At 38.5% G+C, this 25,399-nt stretch overlaps 1 protein-coding gene across 1 annotated transcript in view; it reads right to left on the bottom strand.

The window, feature by feature from the left end:
- Positions 1–1,587: 1,587 nt before the first annotated feature.
- Positions 1,588–25,399, bottom strand: part of LOC145988399 (juvenile hormone esterase-like) — a 145,444-nt gene continuing 121,632 nt past the window's right edge. The window contains exons 9-11 of the mRNA XM_083123282.1: positions 22,043–22,196; positions 20,072–20,198; positions 1,588–2,062 (exon numbers count right to left, since the gene is read on the bottom strand). Of these exons, the coding sequence (XP_082979408.1) occupies positions 1,819–2,062; positions 20,072–20,198; positions 22,043–22,196 (525 nt within the window). The 3' untranslated portion in view covers positions 1,588–1,818. The remainder of the gene's footprint in view (positions 2,063–20,071; positions 20,199–22,042; positions 22,197–25,399) is intronic.

Raw genomic sequence — 25,399 nt, 5'->3', positions numbered from 1 at the left:
GAACATTGCTTCTAATGCTTCTAATAATTTTGTGTACTGTGTGTATTGTTCATGCAAAATGCGTATGTAATATGTACATATTTACTGTACAGTACTTCTTTTTGGCAAATAAACATGTACAGTTCGATTATCCGAACAAACCAGTTTTCCGAACACCCATGTCCCCCAATTACTTCGGATAATCGACGCTCTACTGTAGTTATTTCATAAACATTAAACCATTGAATAAAACTGTACTTGAATGCCGTACAGAAAAAACATACTAGTTTAGCTCAAACTAGTATGTGTTTGCATAATTAATAACGTATTATTTATGCAAAAAATAATACATTATAACCTATAATTGTAATCAGTACGGCGAGCCATTTTTAACCTCCAAGGTTGCCCCAAGTTCGACCTACCTCTGGGTGAACCCCAGAGGACATTACTGGGAAAGGTCTCCCCAAGGCCTCTCGCATAGCAGTCAGACGACTATCGACTGGACAACCCGAGCTTTCATTTATATCCTGACGTTTCCATTGTAGGAAAATAACATTTAATCCGATTCGCTTAGTAGATAGCCACAGTGTGGTTATATTTCAAGAGTTATAGAAGGTTGATAATACAGGTTAGTCATAATGTCTGGAACCCAATGGGGGAACTGATAAACAGCACAATTCCTTCATGCAAAACATGCCTCACACTCCTTCGACCAGTCTCAACACATTTCCTCAAACGTTGCAACATGTTTCCTTGAATTTCTCTTCAAAGGATTCAGAGCTGTTGCAGCGGTGATCCTTTCCCGGAGATGATCCAGATTTCACAAAGTTTACCGGCTTGAGGCCAGGTGACCATGGTGTCATGGCCAAGCAAACCTTCATAGATTCAAGACCTTATGGCTACCCTGTATAATACTGCGATGGACAGATTATTTCATCTGAAGTAATAAGTGAACAAAGCTGGCGTTCCTTATTTTATTGTTGTACTTACTTTTTAAGCCGCTGAATACACAGGGTGATCCGTTTGAGATGTCAGTAGAGTAAACTGTTCTATACAAGAGATTAACATGCGTATCTCTGAGCAGTTTGTTGTAATATAAGCAGAAGGGTTGCTTGGTTGATTTGGTGTTTTAAGTCCACTTTACGCACAGTAAGGCTAACCGGGACTGGACCTACAGTTTTAAGTGGGATCCATAAGCAGAAGGGGTGTAAGTTTCGAGTGAGTGGAGGTATACAGACTTCAGTCGCGTGGCGACGCTATCGTGCATGTAATACTGCAAAATTTTACATACCATACGACACACTGTGCACGCTGTTGCGGCGCAAGACCATATTTGTCAACCATGCACGCGACTGAAGTCTGTAAATCTCCACTCACTCGAAACTCACATCCCTTCTACTCATATTACAACAAACTGCTCTAGGGGTCCCGGGTTCGAATCCCGCTCGGGCTTCGATGTTTGTGAATGTCCATTCATCAATTTCATCATTTCATTACTCATCCCCATCTTCGCAAATTAGCCAAGAGGCACAAAACGCGAAGTAAAATAAATCAAAATCAAATCAAACAAACTGCTCAGACATACGTACATTAATCTCTTTCATTTACTTTTTTGACATGTCAAACGGACCATCCTGTATATTTTTTAAATTAACAATATTGCTTTCAGTAAATTCTTTCTTGCTTGTGTGTGTGAATCAATCGTGCTCCCTCCTGAAATTATTTGTTTCGACCCACAGCCAGAGATGCTTGGGTTCTATTGGGCGCGGGATATCTTTCCATCCTCCTGTTCATTCTTCTGCTAAGTGAAAATTATGCTCATGTCAAACGTCATGAGTTTTAAAAAACATGCAAGGAAATTCCTAGAAGAAGTAAGAAAGCACAGACTTCTTTCCTTCCACTTGAGTTTCCTTGCTTACCATCATCTCCTGTGCTTTGTTCGTTCTTTTCAATCGTGTAATCCTTGACGAAGTGACTGTCCACTCTTAGGGTCTTGTCTATCACCAAATACTTCTCGTACACCATGTCGTGAGGTGGCCATTTTGGAAAATCCTTTGTAACCTGATCATCAGGGGTAGGGTTTCTGGAAAGGAAGATTAGAACCGAATTAAACATAGATGCAACAACGATTCTTCGCCAATAGATATATTAAAAAAAAATCGTTCAATGAAAATGCTTGTACGTGGTATGTAGAGACACTGGAGGTAGAATAAAATTACATGTCAATTTCTCTAAAGTTGGTTAATTAAAAGTTACCGCCTGCACATTGCGACATATCCTGAAAGCATATGTGGAGTGGGGAGACAAGAACGTATTTAGAAGTGAGTCATGGGGTCGGAACCTCCTCCGAAAGATTTAACAACTACAAAATTTAAGTAGTAAAATACTTACTGCTGTATAATATAAATTTTGATTCATCTCCGCACCTACATAAAGGTAAAGTTTAGATTGTAAATATACAACTTTGCGTTGAGAGTAAGTGAGAATACTTGTATCTGCTTCTGCTAAAAATAATACCTACACATAAAAAATAATGATTAGAAACTTTCATGAGCTGGGCATAACAACAATTTTGGTATTGAAGGAAGAAAAATTTAGGAACTTGACATTGACGTATTTCGTAGAACAACTGTTAGGCAAACATTAAATAGACATAAGGTTGATAATAAATACGTGCTATCGAGTATGTGCTGTAACACGCTGCATATCTTGACCTGTATAGCATTTCGAGAGAGGACAAAGACTCATGGGCAGCTCAGGATAAAATTTTCACCCCGGCGAGGTGGATTTTGGCGCCCCCGTCGTCCACTTTTTACACTGCCACCCCTAACTTTCCACCCTTGTGGGGGACCAGGTGATACTTTCCATTTCATAGTGATATGAACAAAGGATAAAATTTCGAAACGAAAGGGTAGATCACCACTAAAATATATTTGTGGTCAGACAACATCTTCTGTTGGCGCAAACCGGAAATATCAACAATAATGACGAATAACAGGGTAACGGTTCACGCAGACTTCGCCTTCGGTGTCCTAGGTTCGCCGTATAGAGTAAGTTGTGTCTCTCAATGAATAAGAAAATACATCTGGTACCATTCATCAAAAGGAAGGAGGCAGTGGAGTGGACCAAAACCAGCAGAAAAAAATAGAAATGTAATGATTCGTGTGTTACGGATTGCCAGTGGCGTGGGGTGACATTTAAACTAGGGTACACAACATGGGCCAACCGAAATGAATTATGGGGGCCAGAACCCCGCCCCCCCCCCTCCCTGGCCATCATGTTATTCAGAAAATAACTTTTTTCTACAATTTTATAATGGGAAATTTCTCATCCTTGTATCAATATCCAAATGTAACGAGGTAAAATATATGTATGACATTTTATATTCGCAAATATATTCTGATAGTAGCTACGTAGAGTCCAACAATTCAGCTTTGATTATTTCCTTCATGCAGTGCGATGAACATTGAACGGGAAGGAAATGGCACAATCATTTTCCGTCCTTTCAAATTTCATGTAATAAATTTGAAAAATCTCAGTATCGTCTACTATTTCACAACATCTTTCGCAGAGGAAACCAACAAATAAGGCCAACAATAAAGTTTCACTGTTTTTCTACTCAGTCAATCACTCTGTAGAGATATTTTTTCTTCTTCTCAAAAATCAAAATGCCTAATATACTGCTTACCATCCTTCACAACTCCTGCCTGAAACAATTTTTCCAAATCAGGAACAGACCTTCCATTTCGGATTGTTTACACTTTTTTCGTAAATTCCGAAAATCCCTTCTCCAGTATGTCATCAATAACTCCCGGTCCCCCTATTTTATCACTTTACTGCACCGACAAACAATAGAGATCCTGTAATGTAAATAATATGAACGATCGCTGCAAATTTCACACGACAGAAGAAAGCAAAAGTCGACCTCCCACGGTACGTTGTGTCCGGTCCGCTATGCCCGAGAACCACGCGTTCTTGTGGAAGAATGAATCGGAGTTGCCAGTCGACAAAGTATTTTGTAGAAGGGAGATAATTAAGGACAAGTAGAAAATACGTCAGCATACGTCCCAGAACACTTCAAAAGCTAAACTACCGTACGTCACTTTGTCACTTTGCAATGTCTGGCGGGAGGGAGGGGGGCTCATTCGAATCCCATTGTAAGCATTGTGTTCTATTATGTTTTTCTTTTATCATTCATTCATATCGTCGGGTCAACAATCAACACCCATGCTATGGAACTCAAAGGAAATGTTGATCCCGAAAGGAGATAAACAGATACTCTCATACTCTGAGAATTGTGCGAAACTTGCAAATTGTTCACATATTTTCCCCTCGACACAGTGACAGTCCATTCTGGTCCTCACCTCCCTATACGAAAAAAAACAACAAAAAACTTGCTAGTGTAACTTTAACCTCACATAAATATTTTATATGTGATAGTTTACGCGTATATTAAATATGATCTTCCACCACTACATATTCTTGCCCTCCTCTCTGATTCCTGTATCACTTTTTATAAAGTATTTTTATTGCAACCCAACAGTGATCTATCTACGCGTGGCTGCTAAATGCTAGTAAGCTAAGCATTCCAGAAAGAAATATGTTGACTACTGTCAACACTGCATACGCTGTCAAAATCTTGGGTACCCTCGATGCTTAGAACCGGGAAAGAAGTGTGAGAGAGGGTAAGCGCGGGCAGACCCAAACACGTGGTCGGGGCTGATATGAGCCAATGGGGTTACCTTCCGAATTTCTAGGGTACCAAGCAGAAGAAACAGCGTCTTTCTGCGGAAATCGGAAGGAACGCGGATCGGGTGAGAGCCGAAGTCACAATCGGGATCATTCGGTACTGCCTTCAGGAAAGCAGCACCGTGTTCGTGCGGAAATCGGAATTTCTTGCAGTGGAACTGCTTTCGGAGCGATAATTGTTGAATTTTCATGTTCGGGGAAGACGAAAAAATGTTTATTTTTTCTTACTGTGTTGTGGGTACGCAGTGCGTACCTTGCGTATCCTGAATGCACGCCGCTGCGGATTGCTATCTTCCGTCATCACGCTGCTTCTACTCCAGACGCTTCTGGCACACAGCCGAAGAGCCAGTGGTACAGTCATGTTCAAAAAATCTGTCGCATGGATTTTTTCTAAGTCCAACGTCTTACGAAATTATGTTGGTAGCTCTGATACAAGGAAGTGTTGTGAAATATACGATCCTCCAATCAGAGTGAAGTTCGATTCGGATGAGCAGGAGACGTGACTCACGGTCTTGTCCACAGGAAGTTCAACCAATGCAGCATTTCCAAATATGAGATAACGTCCCCATTGGTTAAATATTGTTTCAATAATGCGAATCGGCAGAAAGATTGCGCAAAAGTTTACTTTGTCGTTTTAATTGCCTTTAATCGTTTCAAATTAGTATTAAATTGTCCCAATTATCGTTCACGAGCTTAATATAATGTATTCATGTATGTGTTTGACAATCATATATCACTCATTAGAACAATTTTCACATTGTTTTCACTACGTGAGATGACATTTCATTTACATTCACGATAAAATAGTGGTTTGGGTGTAATAACAGTTTTCATTAATTAATTTAGAGATGCATTCTTATTTGTTGAGTTAATGATTAGGTTAATTCGTTATTTCTCGCGAAAAGATGGAACCACAGCTGAAAGAAAATACACAACTTGTATTACTGAGGTCAAGAGTTCGTTTTAACATCACTTTTTGCACACATAGGCTAATCACGACTTGGGATACATTTAAATTGGAATCTGAAACATTATGCGACCTGACTGGAACTCGGAAAAGGACACACTGATTACAAGACGTCGATACATTACCACTTGGTCTGGCGAACGCCAATAATAATGAGGGGTTGTGGGAGTGGGAGATGGGTGACGGAAAGTAGAAAATAAATAGTATTTTTGGGGGTATTTAATGTTATATTTATACACATACAAACCTAAGAAAATATTTATTTTGATACATGTGTGCGGGGGGTGGGGAAGGGGGAAAAGAGAGGGACAGAAAGATATTGGGAGAGATGGGACGAAGAGGTGATTGTGGAAAATGTTTTATTTGACGTTCAGTAATAAAAACAATCAAATCAATGATGATTATCTTATAAATACCATATTTAATGTAAATTTGTTTTAAAAATGGGGGCGGGGAGCTGTTTGTTTTACGTTCAGTGCAGGATAACAAGTGGAGACACATAGTGGTTCGTATCTCACTTTAAACTGTAATTCCAGGCCCCATTAGCCTATCTGTGTATAACGTGGATTTAGAATTCAGTAGAATTTTGGATTTTAGATGCGTTGAGACCACTAAAATTTCCAATTCTTATAATAAGAAAACTGTCCTCATATTACCATTTTGAGAGAGAGTTAATTGTATAATCTTTCGTTGTTAGTTTCAAAGAAGACTAATTCAAATAGTACCAATGGGAACGAATAAAGTTTACGAAAAGTTTTTGCCACCGTGGGGATTTGAACCTACGACCATTAGAGTGACAACCCAGTGCGATAACCACTTCTCCACGAGTTCGTTCTTTCTTACGGCATGATTATGAGTTAAGACCAATTCGTTCAATATGCATTAGAAATATAATCCCCACCCGCCTCTTTATAAACAACATACCCAAACGCTCCTTTGTAGCAAATGAAATAAAGGTGGTATGAATGTCACAAAACATTTAAGCAAAATCTACTATATTTACGACGCAATCGTTTTACATGGAGAGGCTACAGCTTCGAGAATTGAGGTTGTGGTTTGACTGTAATTGTAGGATACCCCATAGGTATCGATAAGCCAAGGCTCTAGTGTGCACTAGATTGGTTCATTTGTAGTGACGTGCTCAGGAATTTGTAAAGAGGTATGTGAATATAAAAATGTATTAATGCTTATTTTTTAAACAGTGAACTCATAATTTAATGTCTCTCTGTCCATCTCATTATCTCACTTAGGAACTAATTAGTATTGCAGGAGTCATACTGAAAAGAAATCTCACGTGACAATGACGAGAAATTAGATTTACGGAAGGAATAGTTTTCATATTTTAAAACCTCGAAGGGCCTTGGGCTATCTCCCGACTGTCAGTCTCCCTTCCACAATCCTACCTAGAGTTATCTTCAACTGGCAACGAGGTGACGTTGGTCAGCACGTCGAACCCTCAGCCGTTATAGAAAATATCTGAAACCAGGTTACACCAGTCACTCGTAGCTCCCCAATTTCCTCACGATGGTGGGTTGCCACCGGTCCTATACAGATAACAGGCCGAGAACCCAGGACGACTCGAATCCATGCCGTCCCGCTGCAGTCGGAGTCCAAAGCACAGAGTCTTAGACCTCACCGTTACGGAGGAGGAGAGTTTTCATATTTCGTTTTTTATAAATGTCGACAATACATTAAATATATTACGCACCAAAAATTAGTGTCAATAAATAGCCGGTTCTATAAGAGATTCGAAACTTCGATCTTCACTCAACTAGGCCGCTATTTTTAACAATTTCCCATTTTCTCACTCAATAACCTTCGTTGAACGTTTGTCTTAAGAGTCGTTAGCAATCTTGTAAACCTTATTAACCTATCTGCTGTCTATCACAAATGTAATTTATAACCTGGAGTAGATTTTGATGTCTGCAATTTAGAACTTGACTTTCGTGGTAAGTAATTCTCTACCGTGTACTATAATAAATAAATCAAAGTCTACATATCTCATATTTTGTAAATGCGAAATCTCATTGTTAAATGTTACAAACTATTTCTTATTCCACCGTTAGTTTCAGATTTAGCCACAGCAGTCTGGAAACCAGCGTGAAACGTGTTTCCCACACTTCCAAGGTCAGGTGAACCCTTATCAGTTGTATTGGATGCCTGTGAACATGTTATTTCATACGTCATGGTACTGTGGTGGATTTCTTCCCCTTCCCCTTTTACCTTGAACGCTAGTAATCCCCGACTGGGCACGACGAATCAATCACAGAAAAGCAGACTGTCTAGTAAATCGCATGCCATGGATTATTTCGAGCTCCTATGTTTTGGAAAGTGAAATAAAAAAAAAGTATGTAACATTAATTCATAATGGTTGACTTCTTTGGGTATTATTTCATGACTCTTTTCTACTTACTCCAATGAAACTTTTGTCTACTGTTTTCAGTAGATCAATAGGTGTTTTGAAACATCTACTGTGTTCAGATTTTCAAAAAGATATAAATACAAGAAGATAATAAGGGGGTATGAAATTAATATTTACAGCCAAACTATTAAACTTAACATATTATACACTATACTGAATAAATTATTTTCACTTGCAGTTTCTCTACTGTACTGGTTTCAGTAGATCAATAGGTGTTTTTAAACACCTATGTTAAGATTTTTAAAATTTGAATTACAATTTGTGTGCCTGAAAACTTAGGGTATTTTACACCCGTCACGCTATACGGGGTCCAGCCCCTTATCATGACAAAAATAAAAGCGTGTCTGAAAACTAAAATATCCTTACCTGGGTTAAAAGCTGAGCCTGTAAAGCGACAGACAGTCAGCACAAACAAGGACAATACACACACAGTCATACAAAGATTATACTAACAGTAGGTCCAGTCACCAGAGCCTAGTTAGTCTGCAAAATGCAGTTCAGGGTGTACTACATGGAAGTGAGGTTGGTTTAAATTTTAAATAGATATAAAAACAAATTGTTAGTGAGGAGGAATAAAAAGTTATATTTACAGCTAACATGCTGAGCTAAACACACTACAAGGGTGTAAGGGATGACCTTCCACGAAGTATGTACACCCAATTGTTGCTTCCACGTAGTACACCCTGGACTTCAGTTTGCAGACGAACGAGGTTCTGGCGACTGGCCCCATGGCCAGTATAATTTTCTGTGTTGTCCTGTGTTTGGTCCTTGTGGGTGCTGAGTGCCTCTTTACAGCCTCAGCTTTTAACCGAATTCAGAATATTTTAATATTTTATTTACAACACGACGTTACAGTTATGTTATTTTAGTTCTGGTAAGGGGCTGGACCCCATATAAAGTGACAGGTGCAAAATAGCCTAAGTGCTGACGCACCCAAAATTTTGACTTCAAATTCAAATTCAAACACACTACATGCAATATTACATGTAGTACTGAAGAGAATATTTCACTTGTAGTTCCTCAACTGTAATTACACATTAGGCCTACTGAAAGTGTTCAGTAGGAAATCATTGATTTTGAGTAGATTTCCGAGAGACACAGTAGAGTACTACAATTGATAACAGTAGATACTGTCTACTGTAAACAGTAGAAATTACGTAGGTTTATAACGACGATGAGAATGAAACAGAGGTAAAAACAATGATAATGAAATGCAGAAGCGACCTGGAGCAAACAGGAACGTAGAATGTCTGGCAGCGAGACGCAAGAGTTGATCAAGCGATTGTAGCGTCAAATTTAGCTTAGAGCTCATAATTGATATTTCTACATGCAATGAGAGAATTGAATTGAGTTTACATCTCACGTGATATGAGTCGAAACTATTGTTGCACATTTAACTGTGAAGTGAATCAATATTCAATTCGATTAACTAGTGAATGGTGATATGCTGAGATTTTGTAACGAGATGTGCCAAATGGCTGACAGTATAATAACTTATGGACACACTGATTTAATATATTTGAGCAATCTTATAACGTGCGATTTTGCATGAAATTTTATTACTTGAATCTACATCACTTCATTGCAAAGGCTACAAGGCATTTTATGGGTTGTAAAATTCTGTGTTCGATTCACATTTCGGTTAACTCTGCGATTTTTCTTTCTTATTAAACCGAAAAATTATTTATTGCATTTTACTTATTACGAAAATTCGTATATTATTTGCTTTGCGAAATGTAGAGAATATATTGTTTTTCATGCTTTTTACAAGAATACAACTATGCATGGTGAACAAAAAATAATGTAAAATAAACACTATTCACAAAATGATTTCAATAGTATTTATTTGTTTTGTTTCTTGATAATTTTCCCTAAAATAAAAATGTATGACTTTCGCTGTACATGACATTTCGTCGAATATGACACATGGATCATTTTTATGCAAATCCTAGTAAAATGATGAGAAATTCAAAAACATATTCTGAAAAATTATTTTCAAAAATAACATTGAAAAATCATTAGAAAGGAGTGTTATTTTTTAAAAAAATATGTAACATTTTTATTTCTTTAAATTATTAATTAAATACAATACTTAGTTGCTACATATAATAATAATAGGGGTAATCGAACAGAAGTCAAACCTATAACACTGGGGAACAAAAAAAAGATTTTATTTTGCGGCATAAAGTTTAATAACAGTTTCAGCACATAAAACAGCTGTGATTGCCAATTGTATGATTGGTTCAATTGAATTGACTCCAGTTATAAAAATAAACACACCATGGAAAATGTAGGAGGTAAAATTACTCTACGCTTTTCTCGGTAATATCAAAATTTGATAATGGTCTGAAATTCCCATTAAGAAACTTATTTATTTATTTGTAGATTGTTGCTAGGCAACTTATGAAGCATTGCTAGGCAATATATCGGAAACTCAACAAAGCTTAAGGAAGAATACCAAAACATAAAAGTGGTTTTAGAAAAAAATTGAATATGCTGAACATAAGTGGCTGGTGTGTGTGGATTTGAAGATGGTGATTTTTTTACTAGGACAGCAAAGTGGGTACACAAAGTATACCTGTATCCTATGTTTGTGGGATAGTCGTGCTAGAGAAAAGCATTGGACGATAAAAGTTTGGCCCCCCAGGGAAAATATTAGTGGGAAAAGCTAATATCATTCATGAACCGCTGATAGATAGGGACAAAATCATCCTTCCGCCACTGCATATTAAACTTGGATTGATAAAACAGTTTGTCAAGGCCTTAGATACAAGTGGTGATTGTTTCAAATATATATGCCACACTTTTCCAGGACTAAGTATTGAAAAATTGAAGGCAGGAATCTTTGACGGACCACCACAAATTCGTACACTTATAAATGATGCCAATTTTACAACTTACATGTCTTACATCGAATCTGAGGCCTGGCTGAGATTTGTGTCCATCGTCAAAAACTTTTTGGGGAATCACAGAGCAGAAAAGTACCCCGATATAGTTGGAAATATGTTGAAAAATTTTGAGAAATTGGGAGCTAATATGAGTGTGAAGATATATTTTCTACATAGCCACATTGACAGATTCCCTGAGAACCTGGGTGATTTCAGTGAAGAACGGGGAGAAAGGTTCCATCAGGATATAAGGATAATGGAAGAAAGGTACCAGGGACGGTGGGATCGCCACGTGATGGCCGACTACTGTTGGAGCTTACAGAGGGATTGTCCTCAAAAGCAATACAGCAGGAAATCGTATAGAAAACATTTCACCTAGTTTGTTACTTCATTGTGTACATATTTTCTTAATTATTATGATCATAGGCCTATATAAATTTATTTTTATAATAACGATTGTAATCACAAAAAGAAATATTAAATTGTTGTTGGAAGTTCATTTATATGTATGTCTTATGTTTCCGCCATTTTGGTTTAGTTGCATTTATTTCATAAATTAGAGCCAATTCAGGAAATATATTATTATATCATTATTCAGCAGCATGAAATTACCCTAAATTAGCTCTCAAACACTGTGCCGCAATTTCATTGTTCCCCAGTGTAATCTTCGGCGTGTAACACTGATAGCCTATCACCGAACCACTTTACCATCATAAAAAAAATTGAAGTTTTTTTCTCGGAAATTACTGGCTAGTGCACGCTGGAACCTTGCCATACGAATATCTACCCTACCACTACAAGAAGCCACGTCACAACCTCAATTTTCGAAGCTGTAGCCTCTCCATGTAAAACGATTGCGTCGTAAATATAGTAGATTTTGCTTAAATGTTTTGTGACATTCATACCACCTTTATTTCATTTGCTACAAAGGAGCGTTTGGGTATGTTGTTTATAAAGAGGCGGGTGGGGATTATATTTCTAATGCATATTGAACGAATTGGTCTTAACTCATAATCATGCCGTAAGAAAGAACGAACTCGTGGGGTAGTGGTTATCGCACTGGGTTGTCACTCTAATGGTCGTAGGTTCAAATCCCCACGGTGGCAAAAACTTTTCGTAAACTTTATTCGTTCCCATTGGTACTATTTGAATTAGTCTTCTTTGAAACTAACAACGAAAGATTAAACAATTAACTCTCTCTCAAAATGGTAATATGAGGACAGTTTTCTTATTATAAGAATTGGAAATTTTAGTGGTCTCAACGCATCTAAAATCCAAAATTCTACTGAATTCTAAATCCACGTTATACACAGATAGGCTAATGGGGCCTGGAACTACAGTTTAAAGTGAGATACGAACCACTATGTGTCTCCACTTGTTATCCTGCACTGAACGTAAAACAAACAGCTCCCCGCCCCCATTTTTAAAACAAATTTACATTAAATATGGTATTTATAAGATAATCATCATTGATTTGATTGTTTTTATTACTGAACGTCAAATAAAACATTTTCCACAATCACCTCTTCGTCCCATCTCTCCCAATATCTTTCTGTCCCTCTCTTTTCCCCCTTCCCCACCCCCCGCACACATGTATCAAAATAAATATTTTCTTAGGTTTGTATGTGTATAAATATAACATTAAATACCCCCAAAAATACTATTTATTTTCTACTTTCCGTCACCCATCTCCCACTCCCACAACCCCTCATTATTATTGGCGTTCGCCAGACCAAGTGGTAATGTATCGACGTCTTGTAATCAGTGTGTCCTTTTCCGAGTTCCAGTCAGGTCGCATAATGTTTCAGATTCCAATTTAAATGTATCCCAAGTCGTGATTAGCCTATGTGTGCAAAAAGTGATGTTAAAACGAACTCTTGACCTCAGTAATACAAGTTGTGTATTTTCTTTCAGCTGTGGTTCCATCTTTTCGCGAGAAATAACGAATTAACCTAATCATTAACTCAACAAATAAGAATGAATCTCTAAATTAATTAATGAAAACTGTTATTACACCCAAACCACTATTTTATCGTGAATGTAAATGAAATGTCATCTCACGTAGTGAAAACAATGTGAAAATTGTTCTAATGAGTGATATATGATTGTCAAACACATACATGAATACATTATATTAAGCTCGTGAACGATAATTGGGACAATTTAATACTAATTTGAAACGATTAAAGGCAATTAAAACGACAAAGTAAACTTTTGCGCAATCTTTCTGCCGATTCGCATTATTGAAACAATATTTAACCAATGGGGACGTTATCTCATATTTGGAAATGCTGCATTGGTTGAACTTCCTGTGGACAAGACCGTGAGTCACGCCTCCTGCTCATCCGAATCGAACTTCACTCTGATTGGAGGATCGTATATTTCACAACACTTCCTTGTCTCAGAGCTACCAACATAATTTCGTAAGACGTTGGACTTAGAAAAAATCCATGCGACAGATTTTTTGAACATGACTGTACGCATGGACGGCGTCGATATCCATATCTAAATTTTAGTCTCATTTTTGGAGAAAATACTCTGAACAACTGCGGACGTTAACCTCTGCTGGTTACGCTATCTTTCCTTGTCCCAACACCTTGCTTCTCTGAATTATCTATGACTGTAGAAGTAAGTTTTACCCCATGCTGTTACCAGCCCTAAAAAGAGAGAGAGAGAGAGAGAGAGAGAGAGAGAGAGAGAGAGAGAGAGAGAGAGAGTGAAAAGAAGGGGGAGAGAGAACAAAAGATGTATGCAACATTCACACACAGGCTGAAATCATTCTTTGTTATTCCTTCTGTGCTTATGATGTTTATGATGTTGTTCTTAGTAAAGTATGTATGTTTGAAGTCCAAACAAATTGCTTACTTTTGTTGTTATAACAACAACAATGGTGAAAAAAATTTAATAGAACAATATCGTTGTGGGGAAGGTGGGAGACCCCCCTTCCGGCATGGGAATTCGTACCCTGACCACCAACTCTATGGAATTATTCTTATAATGAAGAACATGTCTGTATGTGAATTAACAACAAAAAGAGGACATTTCCTCATCAAGACTGCAGTTCGAAAAAAGTCAAAACAGGGAGTAAATATGGTGCATTTTCCTGACCAAACTGTAACATTTAGTAGCTTCGCATAAATGGTTATGAAACTAAAATTACTAAATATAGTAGACTGCAGACTTCTGGAGTCTGCCTCTCTCTAGAGCAACCCATTCATTTATGCAAGAAGGAAATCTAAATTCTTGCAAAATCTTAAAAATTATCCATGTTATTTTTGTAGATTTGCAACAAAATATTTCATGGCTCAAGGGGAGGGGGGATGACCCCTTTGTCCCACCCCTGGGTACGGGCCTGATTGTGTGATAGATTTACATGTTGATTATTGTTTTTAGCTGAAACAAGTTGGAGCTGTGTTTTGTACCTAACCACGATATGCTCCTCGGGTACTTATCAGCACAACTGAATAACTCTTTATTGGTTGAAGATTTCTTAACGAATGTCTGAAGAGGATAATTTATATCATAATTAATCATAATTTGATTCCCAAGTTACTATTTCTACTATTCGCAATTTTATGTTCAAATCGACATAACTGATGCTTTCTTAAAATTATTACCGTGCCTGTAATTTACCCACAAAATATATTCCTACTTCTATTGGTTGCGGTCGCTTTAATGATTATTGTTGTCACTTTCTGACTCCCATTGAGAGAAAGGCGGATAGATCGATCGAGGTCATAAAAATGCCATTATACCATCACCTGTTGTTTCCTTCGGTCAAGGAAACTGTAACTTTGTGTCTGTTGTAGTTTCCGAACCATTGACAGATAACGAATGGTTCAATTGTTGATAATTGTTGACAAGAACATACAAATGGACGAAACAAATCAGGAACATTTTCTACAATTGATACGATATTTTATATATCTTTGACAATAATCGAAAATATACATGTTTGTAACTTTATTTGATTCTGAGATATCTAAGGTTAGTCATATTTCGATTGTTAACTTTCAAATACTTGACTACCATAGAACGACAGAAAATCATATAGAGAACGTTTCTGTCAAGGTTTGTTAGTATTAGGTATTTGCTTCTGTCCATCGAATTTAATGTTTTCATCTTTAGTAGTTAGTGAAAAATCGATATGTATCAATTGGTTTCGATTGTTCACTAGGTCAAAGAAATGAGAGGCTAATCGAGAAGATGGATATCGCAGAAACTATATAATTCACAGTTATTTTAACCCACGAAATTTCGTATTTATATAGCATTAAAAATGTGTCCATTGTTGACATCCATATACAAACGGACCAATCAGAATAATTTGTACCGCGTTAAACTAGCATTTAACTTGGACTTCATTTGTAAAAAAAAAACAAAAAAAAAAACACTTCATATTTGCTGGTTTACGAGATATCCACAGTCAACTTTGATCTATTGTATTTTTCTCACGACCATGCTGATCAGCTTATCGAGTAGGTCTATCAGAAATTCTCCGAATGCATAGGCGTTGTCTGGTGATTCACGGAGCACACGAACCCCAAACTAAAAACAGAAAAACTACAATTTATTTTCTTTTCTGCTTTATAAAACACTACATTTCAAGATACTTATTTTACAAAGCAGCTTTTTCGGTCGTAAAGTCTTCACAATGTTTCAAATTTCCTCCGACTGTTGACAAGAAAAGCTCACCAGATAAGGCAGCGAGAACCCGGCGGACATCTGGCGTGCGAACTCCCTCTGCTGTATTCTTTGTGTTCTAGCTCCACGGAGGAAGCCGAGATAAACCAAGGGGAAATCGATGCACGTGAACCTTCCGAATGAACTGTCAACAGTTGGCAGCAACTCTTAAATGTCGGGTGAACGTGCGGATAGTGGCGTACAGAGAGCAGTTGCAGCGGAGGTACTATTTTTTTTTATTCCCAAGTATTTTGCTTGTCTTTTCGTAAGATCTTCGATGTTTTAGCCTAATATCTTTCTTTTCCAAAGAAATTCGCCTAAAATTAAGGCCGCGAACTTCCTCAGCAACTCCACTGCAAATATTTGACGCGCACCCAAATCCTTGCATGCAGTAGGTTTTATGTTTTCAAACACTATATCACCAAAATGAGCAGATTTACACTAACATCGAAATTTAAAATTTGTTGCTTAAGCCTATAGATAATGTAGACGAGTCAAAAGGAAAACTAAGACACTGTTAGTAGATAATAATATTTATCTTGGTACACATGTATACGAGTATGGATGGATCATTTACCCATTTATTTCTATTGAATAGAAATTATAATTGTTATAAACTCCTACAAGTAAACTTTAAAACACTAATTTTAAGTTTGGCGAGTTGCAATTTGCATCATGAAGTTTGAGCATTGCCAGAGACTTACCAATGAAATATAAGATAGCTGCTGTGAAATTACAAATAGCTACTGAAATTGTATATATATTATAATAAGGGCTACCATATTTTGAAATGCTAAAAAGAGGACATTTTCTTCGAAAGCCACAGACACATGTGTAGCGGGTTTACAAACCATACACTCGCCTTCAGAATCGTCTCTACCACGTCTAAGACATGAATACTTTTCTTGTAACTCATAAGTAAACTTGCACTTTCTTTTAGGCATATTAGTAGCTTACACTGTGTTCGCAAACTCTAACTTCACTTCGAAACAAACACGAACAAACGAATGACGCGGAAATCACATCGACCGGAACTTGAAACTGTAACAACAAACGACTAACGCTTAGCGCATCGTCCAGTACTGCCAACATCAGACGTTTAACCTTTTGCCGCCCAAGCGTCTCGAACGAGATACCCAAAAGTAACCCTCACGGAACCAAGCGTCTCGATCGAGACGCTGTGTCAAGGTCGTAGTTTTTACGTTATAACTTTCTATTTTTGGCTAGAATTTCGATTTTATTTTTTTATATTGTTCCTAACACATGTATTTAACAGAAATGTTTTTTTGCATTTTTTTGTCTTCATGAAAATGGAGGGGGAAAGGCAGGAAAAGGGACTTCTCTTTTGCGTCTCTTTTCAAGGTCAATTTTTTGCCGACAAAGGAAGACCGGCTTTGTTGTTCTAAAGCAATGCTTTTCACTCCCTCCTGCTAAGTGCACTCGAAGGAAGCTTGTTTATCAGTATCCGATGTCAAAATGAAAGTTTTCCGGGAGGGCGCAAGCAGGGGGGGAGGGGGAAGACTGGTTGTTGAATGTGCGTTGTGAGAATGGAATTTCGAAGCGCGCTGAAGGAAACCTTTGTTTTTTTTTAGCACAAGTGTCCACAAGTGGCAACAGGGGTTACCCAGCATTGTCTAAAAATAGAATTTCAAGCAGCTGCAAGAATTGGCGCTCATTTTTTACTACGTTCTAGCTTTTCGTCCGTGAATGTTGTGCGTAGGTGTCGTTTTGTGCCCAAGTGCGAGGACATTTTTTGGGTGAAGTGACAATTTTTTAAAATAATTTTTGGGGGTTTTCTCCCTTCCTCCTCCATATATACACCAAATTTGCATAAATTTTGCATTTTGTGCATTTTGACATTTTTTCGGGTCGGGGGGGGGGGGAACACCATTTTTTAAAGAAAAGTATTTTTGAGGGGATTTCCCCCCTTCCCCCTCCATATGTACGCCGAATGTGCATAAATTATATATCGTCTAAATCTGTGATTCATTCTGCGTACAACGGTATATCTTTCATATCTCCAGGGCATTTAGTTTCTGAGCTATAGTCATTTCAAGGTACCGCTGCATTTTGAAGCTTGAATCAGTGGCGTGCCGACCATTCGTTTTGGAGGTACAACTCAAGTTACATTGGTCATATGATAATAATGCAAATATTTTTGTGTTCCTTCCATGTCAGCGATCATTTCCATGTGCATGTCGACAATGTCATGTACTTTTTTCTTGGGGGGAGGGTGGGGGAACCAATTTTTTTTTCCGAAATTTTGGAATTTTGAGAGTTAGCCCCTCCCCCCGCCACATATAAGCCGAATTTGCAAAAATTTCATATAGTTTGAATCTCTGGTTCATTCCCCGTACAACGGTATATCACTCATCTCTCTAGGGCAATTAGCCTCCGATCTACACTCATTTAATTGAAACTCTGCATTTTGCTCAAAATCGGCTCGGGCAATAGAGGCTTACATGTGAAAAAGGCCTTGGGCGGCAAAAGGTTAATGATTCGAAAATTTGGAACTTCGTGATCTCTGACCTATGATGATTGGATAAAAGTAAAAACCCGGACATTTTAACAGAAAGTAAAAACTTGCCCGGACGCAAATTTCAGAGTCCGAAAAGAGGACATGTCCGGGAAAACCAGGACGTATGGTAGCCCTAATATATATATATATATATATATATATATATATTCGTCGGTATCATGGTTAGTGGGAATTGTGGCGGGGTTAGGAACAGGGAAATTAATTTCCAGCACTAAATTAAATGAGAGAAGTAAGTCATTTCAATAAGTGGCTAGGACAATACAAAGTCCGAGGTTCGTATTCTTCATAAAACATTGTAGCCACTACCGTCAACTTGTAGTAACTTCGTACAGATTTTGGCATATTCTAATTTGCCCTGCAAAATCCGTGGCGAGTGACAACACGAAAATTATACGCGAGGAACACTTTGTCCTTTACAAATGTACTGAAGGAATACCAAAGAAATTCCAAAATATTAGGGGGGCAAATACGTCAGCATTTTCGTGACGAAGTTACCCCAGAAATTGGGGTAACTTCGTCATGTCTGCTTACGTTCCTAACAGGTCAAAATTACCCCCATGAAGAGGTAAGATCGTCACACAAAATGGTATGAATTGCAAAATATATCCTCTTGTTAAAGTAGTGACGTTTGTGTGTCTCATATTCTTATTTCATTTTAATTTTTTATTGGTTTTTAAACATTGAAATCTTACAAAGTGCAATGCACTTGCACACAACACACTTCCTCCCTTGATGTCCGCTCCACAACTGCACGTGTGTGGCTTCACACTCCCTTTGTTTCACCAGCATGTGACTCCTACAGACATCTCATGACGAAGTTCCCCCGTTTGACGGTATACAATTTGTCAACCTTTTTGCATTCTCAATTGATCAGTGTCACTCACATTTACCGTTTTCTTCTCTGTGATTGTGATCAACAATTGATTTTCTATGTGCTTGTAGCTCACCTCGGTCTGGGCTGGCTCTGAACACCGAACGATTTACTCCACGCGACGCCACTGTGACCGAATGTTAGTGACAATGGTTCTACATTAGCATGTAATGTTAATTGAACATTATTCACCATCTAGTGTTTTTTTTTAACTATACTTATTCTAACACCACATTTCGAGAGAGCAACTCTCTTCTCGACTTCAGGTGAACAAATTTATTTTTGTCGGTGATGGGGATTGAATCTACGACAGACGTGGATTTTACCACAAATCCGGTGCGCTAACCAATTTTATGTGATTCTTTCCATGCATGTTCGGCTATTTTCGATCTATCAGTTTCTCTTTTGCGTGTGTGCTGCTTGTGTTCATCTATTCTTTTCTCTACAGGATGCTCACCTGAAGACGAGAGAGGTTCTCTCCAGAAGCATAGTGTTAGAGTATATGAAGTTAAAAAGCACTAGACAATGGATAATATACGATTAACATTGCACATCAACTTGCTATGGCTATCAGTCCACCATAGTTTGTTTTTATAGCACTTGTAGTTTTTGCGATAACGCTAATTGACACGGACAGACATAGAGACTTTATCACCTTTCCTCTTCCAGATCGGAACTTTCTTCAGTGCATTTCACCATTCCATGAAGTCAACAAGGGAGTGTGCAGACTTTCTCGATCTCAACGATACTGGAGATGATGCTCAGCACAACGTCTTAATATCCCGGCATTGTCTCTAGGAGAGAGACTGTGTGTTCTCTACAACCAAACACTTAAGATTCGAATCTGGATCTCCAACGTGGCAGTCAAACACCCTATCGGATGAACTCTGATATTTTTGAATACGCGTAACTACCTTATCTGCTCTCATCGTTGTAACATAGGCCTACTCCTTCGACTAAGAGTGTTTCTTACCCATATTTGGCAAAATTCGTCCACAGTGTGATCATATTCTCCGACACCTTGGCTGCTTCTGGATCATTTTGGAAGTTCGTTCTGTTGTCGGCGAACAAGTAGAGATTTTCATCAGAGTGGGCGACACCTGGAAACAGTTTGGAATTCATAAAATATTCACTAAGTGAAACATAACAGCGAAATATTTTTTATCCCCATTAAGGTTATTTTATGTCGCTTTCTTAGTCACTGCGTTAATCCTGACAATAAGGATGCATGATGAACTAATTGATTGATTTGGATTACTTTACTTCGATTTTCTGCCACTGTTGGCTAATCGCGAAGATGAGGATGAGTGATGATACAATGAAATTGATGAAGGGACACTCACAAACACCCATGCCCAGGCCGGGATTCGAACCCGAGACCCCTGGCGTCGTAGCGCGCTATGATAACCACGGAGGTCGACGAATGATGAACTATAGTGGAACCACAAGCAAGAAAACCTGCCCAGACTCGCGACTCCTGTGCACCGTACTCCCGCGTGGAGGGGAGGAGCAGAGTGGAGCATGCTTCCTTATGGCCCGAGCTGAACGGGAAAAGGGAAAGCTGGGTGGAGACATTTCGCTCTATAATGAAATGCACGATGAGACAAGCACAGTGACACATCCACGCTTTATAGGCCAGAAAGTTTATTCTGGTAAGTTCCCGCCACCAATTGGTTTGTCTTCTGCTGGCTGTTGTCAGCAAACGTGCTTCGTGCATGCATGACGACTGACCGTGCGGGTTTTATATGAGCCACTACCTTCTTACACTCTACTCCGATACATAGTTTCTTTCTTAAAACTTTGCTATATATGTCACAAGCATATAAATGCATTACTGTGCACGTACGGATCATTTTGACAAAGTTTGATTCTGCATCCAAAATGCATATGTGAAATGTTAGAGTTGACGAGCTGTATACTTGCGGGTGACCTTGTCTAGTCCGCACAGAGAGAAAGGGAGAGAAGACGAGATAGATAGATGATAGACGGATATATATATATATATATATATATGTAGAGAGAGAGAGAGAGAGAGAGAGAGAGAGAGAGAGAGAGAGAGAGAGAGAGAGAGAGAGAGAGAGAGAGATATGCATTTCCGTAGTTGCCACTTACTCGTCGTTTGAGTGGTTGGGCTCTTACAACGTACCGTAGAGGATCTGTAAGATCACATATGAAAACTTGCAATCTGGTAGATGATGACTCAGTCATTTGCTAGGTAAAGGTCCGATGGCTTCCGTGACTGAGACGTATGAAGATAGAGGGGAATAAAACGAAGGGGTGTAAGAGAGACGGAGGAATTGGAGAGAGAAGGAGATCGATAGATGGTTACGGGAGACTCTGCATCTTCGTACCGGGACTAGGTAAGCTCTACCTTACTCTCATGAAGTCTGCCATTCTCAATCAGAAGGTATTGACAAAATGTAATCTCTCGTGTCATTTCTCTAAGTCAGGTTTAGTATCCCTATGCACCTCTCAGTGGAGTTAATGCTAAGCGAGTGGCGTACCTGTGGGTTACGTTACGGTACGAACATAATGACGAACATTGGATACGGCAGTCTGTAGCTCCTTCCCTTGATACTGAGCAGCAGGTGTTTGTAGCGGTTCACCCGCAAAGATACAGCTCCTAAACTCTACACTTTGTCCCGGGAATCTCTGGAGCAATCGAACGAAAACAAGTCCTCTGTGGAAGTATAGGACTCTAGAAGGCTCCACCAATGAACGCGTAAGAGGGGAAGTGCTTGAATGGAGGGGAAAACGGCTGCGGACACCAGCTCTTTGTGGCAACACAGATGGCATTGCTCCGGCCACTCGCTTTCTCCCCGTCTCTACCGCTATGCGCGGCCCTGCTCTACAGATTTCCGAGGGAGAGCATTCCGAGGCGAGTGAGAGTTAGGCGGCGTCAAAGAAAGAAGCAACGGAAAGGTAAAACTTGATATAAACTTACCTCCACTGAAGGGATACCGGCTGGTGGGTGCCCCGTACCCAAACTCCGTGTATTTTCCTTCGTAATAGAACGCGTACCAGTAACTCTCCTCATATAAGCTGTTCGCCCGTAACACCGTATATGTTGGGGCCTTCAGCATTGTCGCACCCATGAGCTGTAGAAAGAGAAGAGATATCAGCTGGAGAAGGGCCGCTGACCTTTACAAACAAGTAAGAATTAGTAGGTGTTGTACGACAGCAGATTTATCTTCAAAGAGTTCCTGCAACTCAGCAGCATGTTACCTGCGGACTGTTTTTGCCAAACGCAGACATGTTGTCTGACCGTTTTGTTGCACGCAAATAATATTAATTAGTTATTCAAGCTCTTACAGGGTAATTCTTTTCGGTTCGCCGTCTAACTGCCCTCTGCGTTTAGGTCCTTTCCCTCGCGAAGGAAAAGCAGAGTTTTGGTTGGTACCATATTTAGTGTGACGCCACTAAGAAAGATTGAATCCAAACAAACCATCACGAGGCTTTCCCTATGCGATAGCATTGGAAAATCCATCTCATAGGGCAACTTTTAAAATTGTGGCAGCAGTCATGAAACAAAATTGTGATTCGTATCGAACATCCAAAGCGAATGCTTCTAGCCGATCCGGATCCGCAGCCAATAGGGGGAGCCGCTGCGTGAGACTGCAGGACTCCCATCAAACACCACGGCAGAGTCGCCGCAGATGAACTTGGGAATCAGAATGAGACGATTTTCTTTTAAAATGCGTGTAAGGTATGTGTAATATATTGACGTATTCTCTGAAATCTCACCTTTACGTGTATGACACACATCACAAATATGTTTCACGACTGCTGTCACCATTTTAAAAGTTGCCTTTGCAATGGATTTTTCAATGTTATCGCATAGGGAGAAACCACGTGACGGGTTTGTTTGGACTCAATCTTGCTCAGTTGTCTGCAGCTGACGTCACCACTAATGTGGTCCATACTGACTCCAGTGCTCCTGTCACCGGGTGGAAGCACTCACGTGATCGATCGCTGGCAAGGTCTTCCAGCAGACGACAGAACATTGAGTGGCGGGAACTGAATAAAGATAAATCTTCTGAGTATGACTTATAATTATCTCCTTTAATCCATTATGAATTCGCTTTCCAGAATGTTACTTTGAACACAGAACATAAAATGCACTATATTTAAATTATGACCTTCAAATGTATCAATTGATACAACTTTGTCGTGCAGGCCTCCCCGATGGTGAAGTTGTAACGCCGTCACCTTGAAATCAAGATATCCTTGGATCGACTTCCGGTGGAGGCACATTGCGGTTCGATCCCACATTAAACTGCAGGTCCAGCCCCGATTAGCCTATCTGTGCAAAAATTGAATTTAGAACAAACTTTTTGTGCAAGTAATTGTTGTTTTCTTGGTTGACGTTGATTGAAACATCTTACACGATCCATTTTTAATACATCAAGAGAGAAATGAAGCGTTAAGATGAATGAAGACGGACATTGAAATGACAGATGAGGGGGGGGGGGATTTTGCTCAAGTTCTTCCAAATTCAAGTTCTTCCAAATTGAGGAATCCTTCCCTCATTTCGAGCACTGCCAATATATATTGAATTCTTCTGATCATTTTTTGGTTATAGATTCTGGGCAATTCGGCCCAGTGAATCTGTAAATAGAATCAATTACCTAACTCTATATTTATTTATTTCTTTAACTGAAACACAAGAGGCGCATGCCCAATTACAGTATTCAATATTGGATGCCTCCATTACATTACCAAGATCATAATAAAGATAGTTCACAAGAAATATGAATGACGTAATATACAATTTGCATTAAATAAGAATTGTGCAAAGAATTGAATTATTAGATTATAGATACAAAGAAGTCAGAGGCAATACAATAATAATGGAACTAAATTGTGGGATATAACCTTACAAGCTAATTGAAAACTGAAATTCTATGAACAGAACAAAATATATAAAAATTCAAAGATTAGATCTAAAGTTACAATTACATTTACATAGGTAAAGCTAATAAGTCTATGCTTGGGTTATTCTTAGAAAATGAGTTAAATAAATTGCACATTCTCCTCATGGGTTCAGCTTCGGCCATTTTGGTTCTTCCGAGGTGGATTTGAAAGAGTTATTCTGGGCCTTAACATACAGTAACATACAGTACGTAAAAATTTTAATTCGACAGCAGGTTAGAAGAATATATTTTACCATTAATAAGTTTGAAGGGGAAAATTATGAAAACTTAACATTTCAATGGATACATTAATCCTTCCGTACACGATTCAATTGTCATTGAAACAGAACGTTCATGAACCAAAGGAATCCTCAATTGAATTCCGTTGAAAAGCGATCTTATTGGAAATCGAGAGGTCTGGAATTTTATTAGTACACGATAAAAAAAATCGACAATGGTTTACATTTTACAGAATGGTGGTAGTGTGCAGTTGCACGCCAAGAGAAAGTGTAAATAGATTAGGTGTAACAAAGATAATAATTTTTTTTCCAAAGGAGGATGGATACGTATCAAAAAACTCGAAAGAAGTGTAAGGAATTTTCTCTGTCTAAATGTAATGGGAGATACCAGAGAAATGGTGTGATGATAATGACCTAAAATAATTTAATTAAATATCATTCCGGAATGTATATATATAGTAGTTGGTTGTAGTTCCAGTGATGAATTCAGGGAGTGGCCTGGGGGAAAATCCCCTCCGGAAATGGAAAAGTTCCTCCTAAAATTTCAATAACTTGGTAGAGCGTTCGTACAATAGCTAAGAAATGTGGCAACCATGTTCACTTTGAAATTCTTCCATTCACTTTAATTTAACATAAAACGTACTTTTTCTGACGTTTGCGTAATAAATAGCACTGATTCAGCCTTCTTTATAATTAAAAGTCAAAATTATGAACGAATTTAAATTATCATTGAATTTAAATATCTCATTGAAACTCTACATTGGACACGGAGAGGCAGGGCTGGTAAAATGTAAGCTTCTATTGTAACGAATTCCAAATTCTTGCAGCTATTTTAACTGTTAGTCAGACAACAATTTGCTGTAGAATGGTGGTGACGTGCTTCTGCAGACTTATCGAAATTTGCACTTATTTTAATTACATATCAGAGGTAAGGGTTAATTTAATAATATTATTTTATTCGTATTATAATTTGGTGTCCAAGGCTTCCCCCCGGGAAGTTTAATATCTCACCCGGAACCAGATTCAACACTGGTTCATTCTGTTTATGACCTAAACTACAATTTAAAATCAACGCGGAGACATTGTAGTTTACGGTTGTTATAATTGATTCACATAACTCACTGCAGTAGAAATGTGCATTATTCTTTA

This window comes from Lepisma saccharinum, chromosome 5, assembly GCF_977018435.1.
Source record: "Lepisma saccharinum chromosome 5, izLepSacc3.1, whole genome shotgun sequence".
Taxonomy (NCBI): domain Eukaryota; kingdom Metazoa; phylum Arthropoda; class Insecta; order Zygentoma; family Lepismatidae; genus Lepisma; species Lepisma saccharinum.
This window is presented reverse-complemented; position numbering and strand designations above follow the sequence as displayed.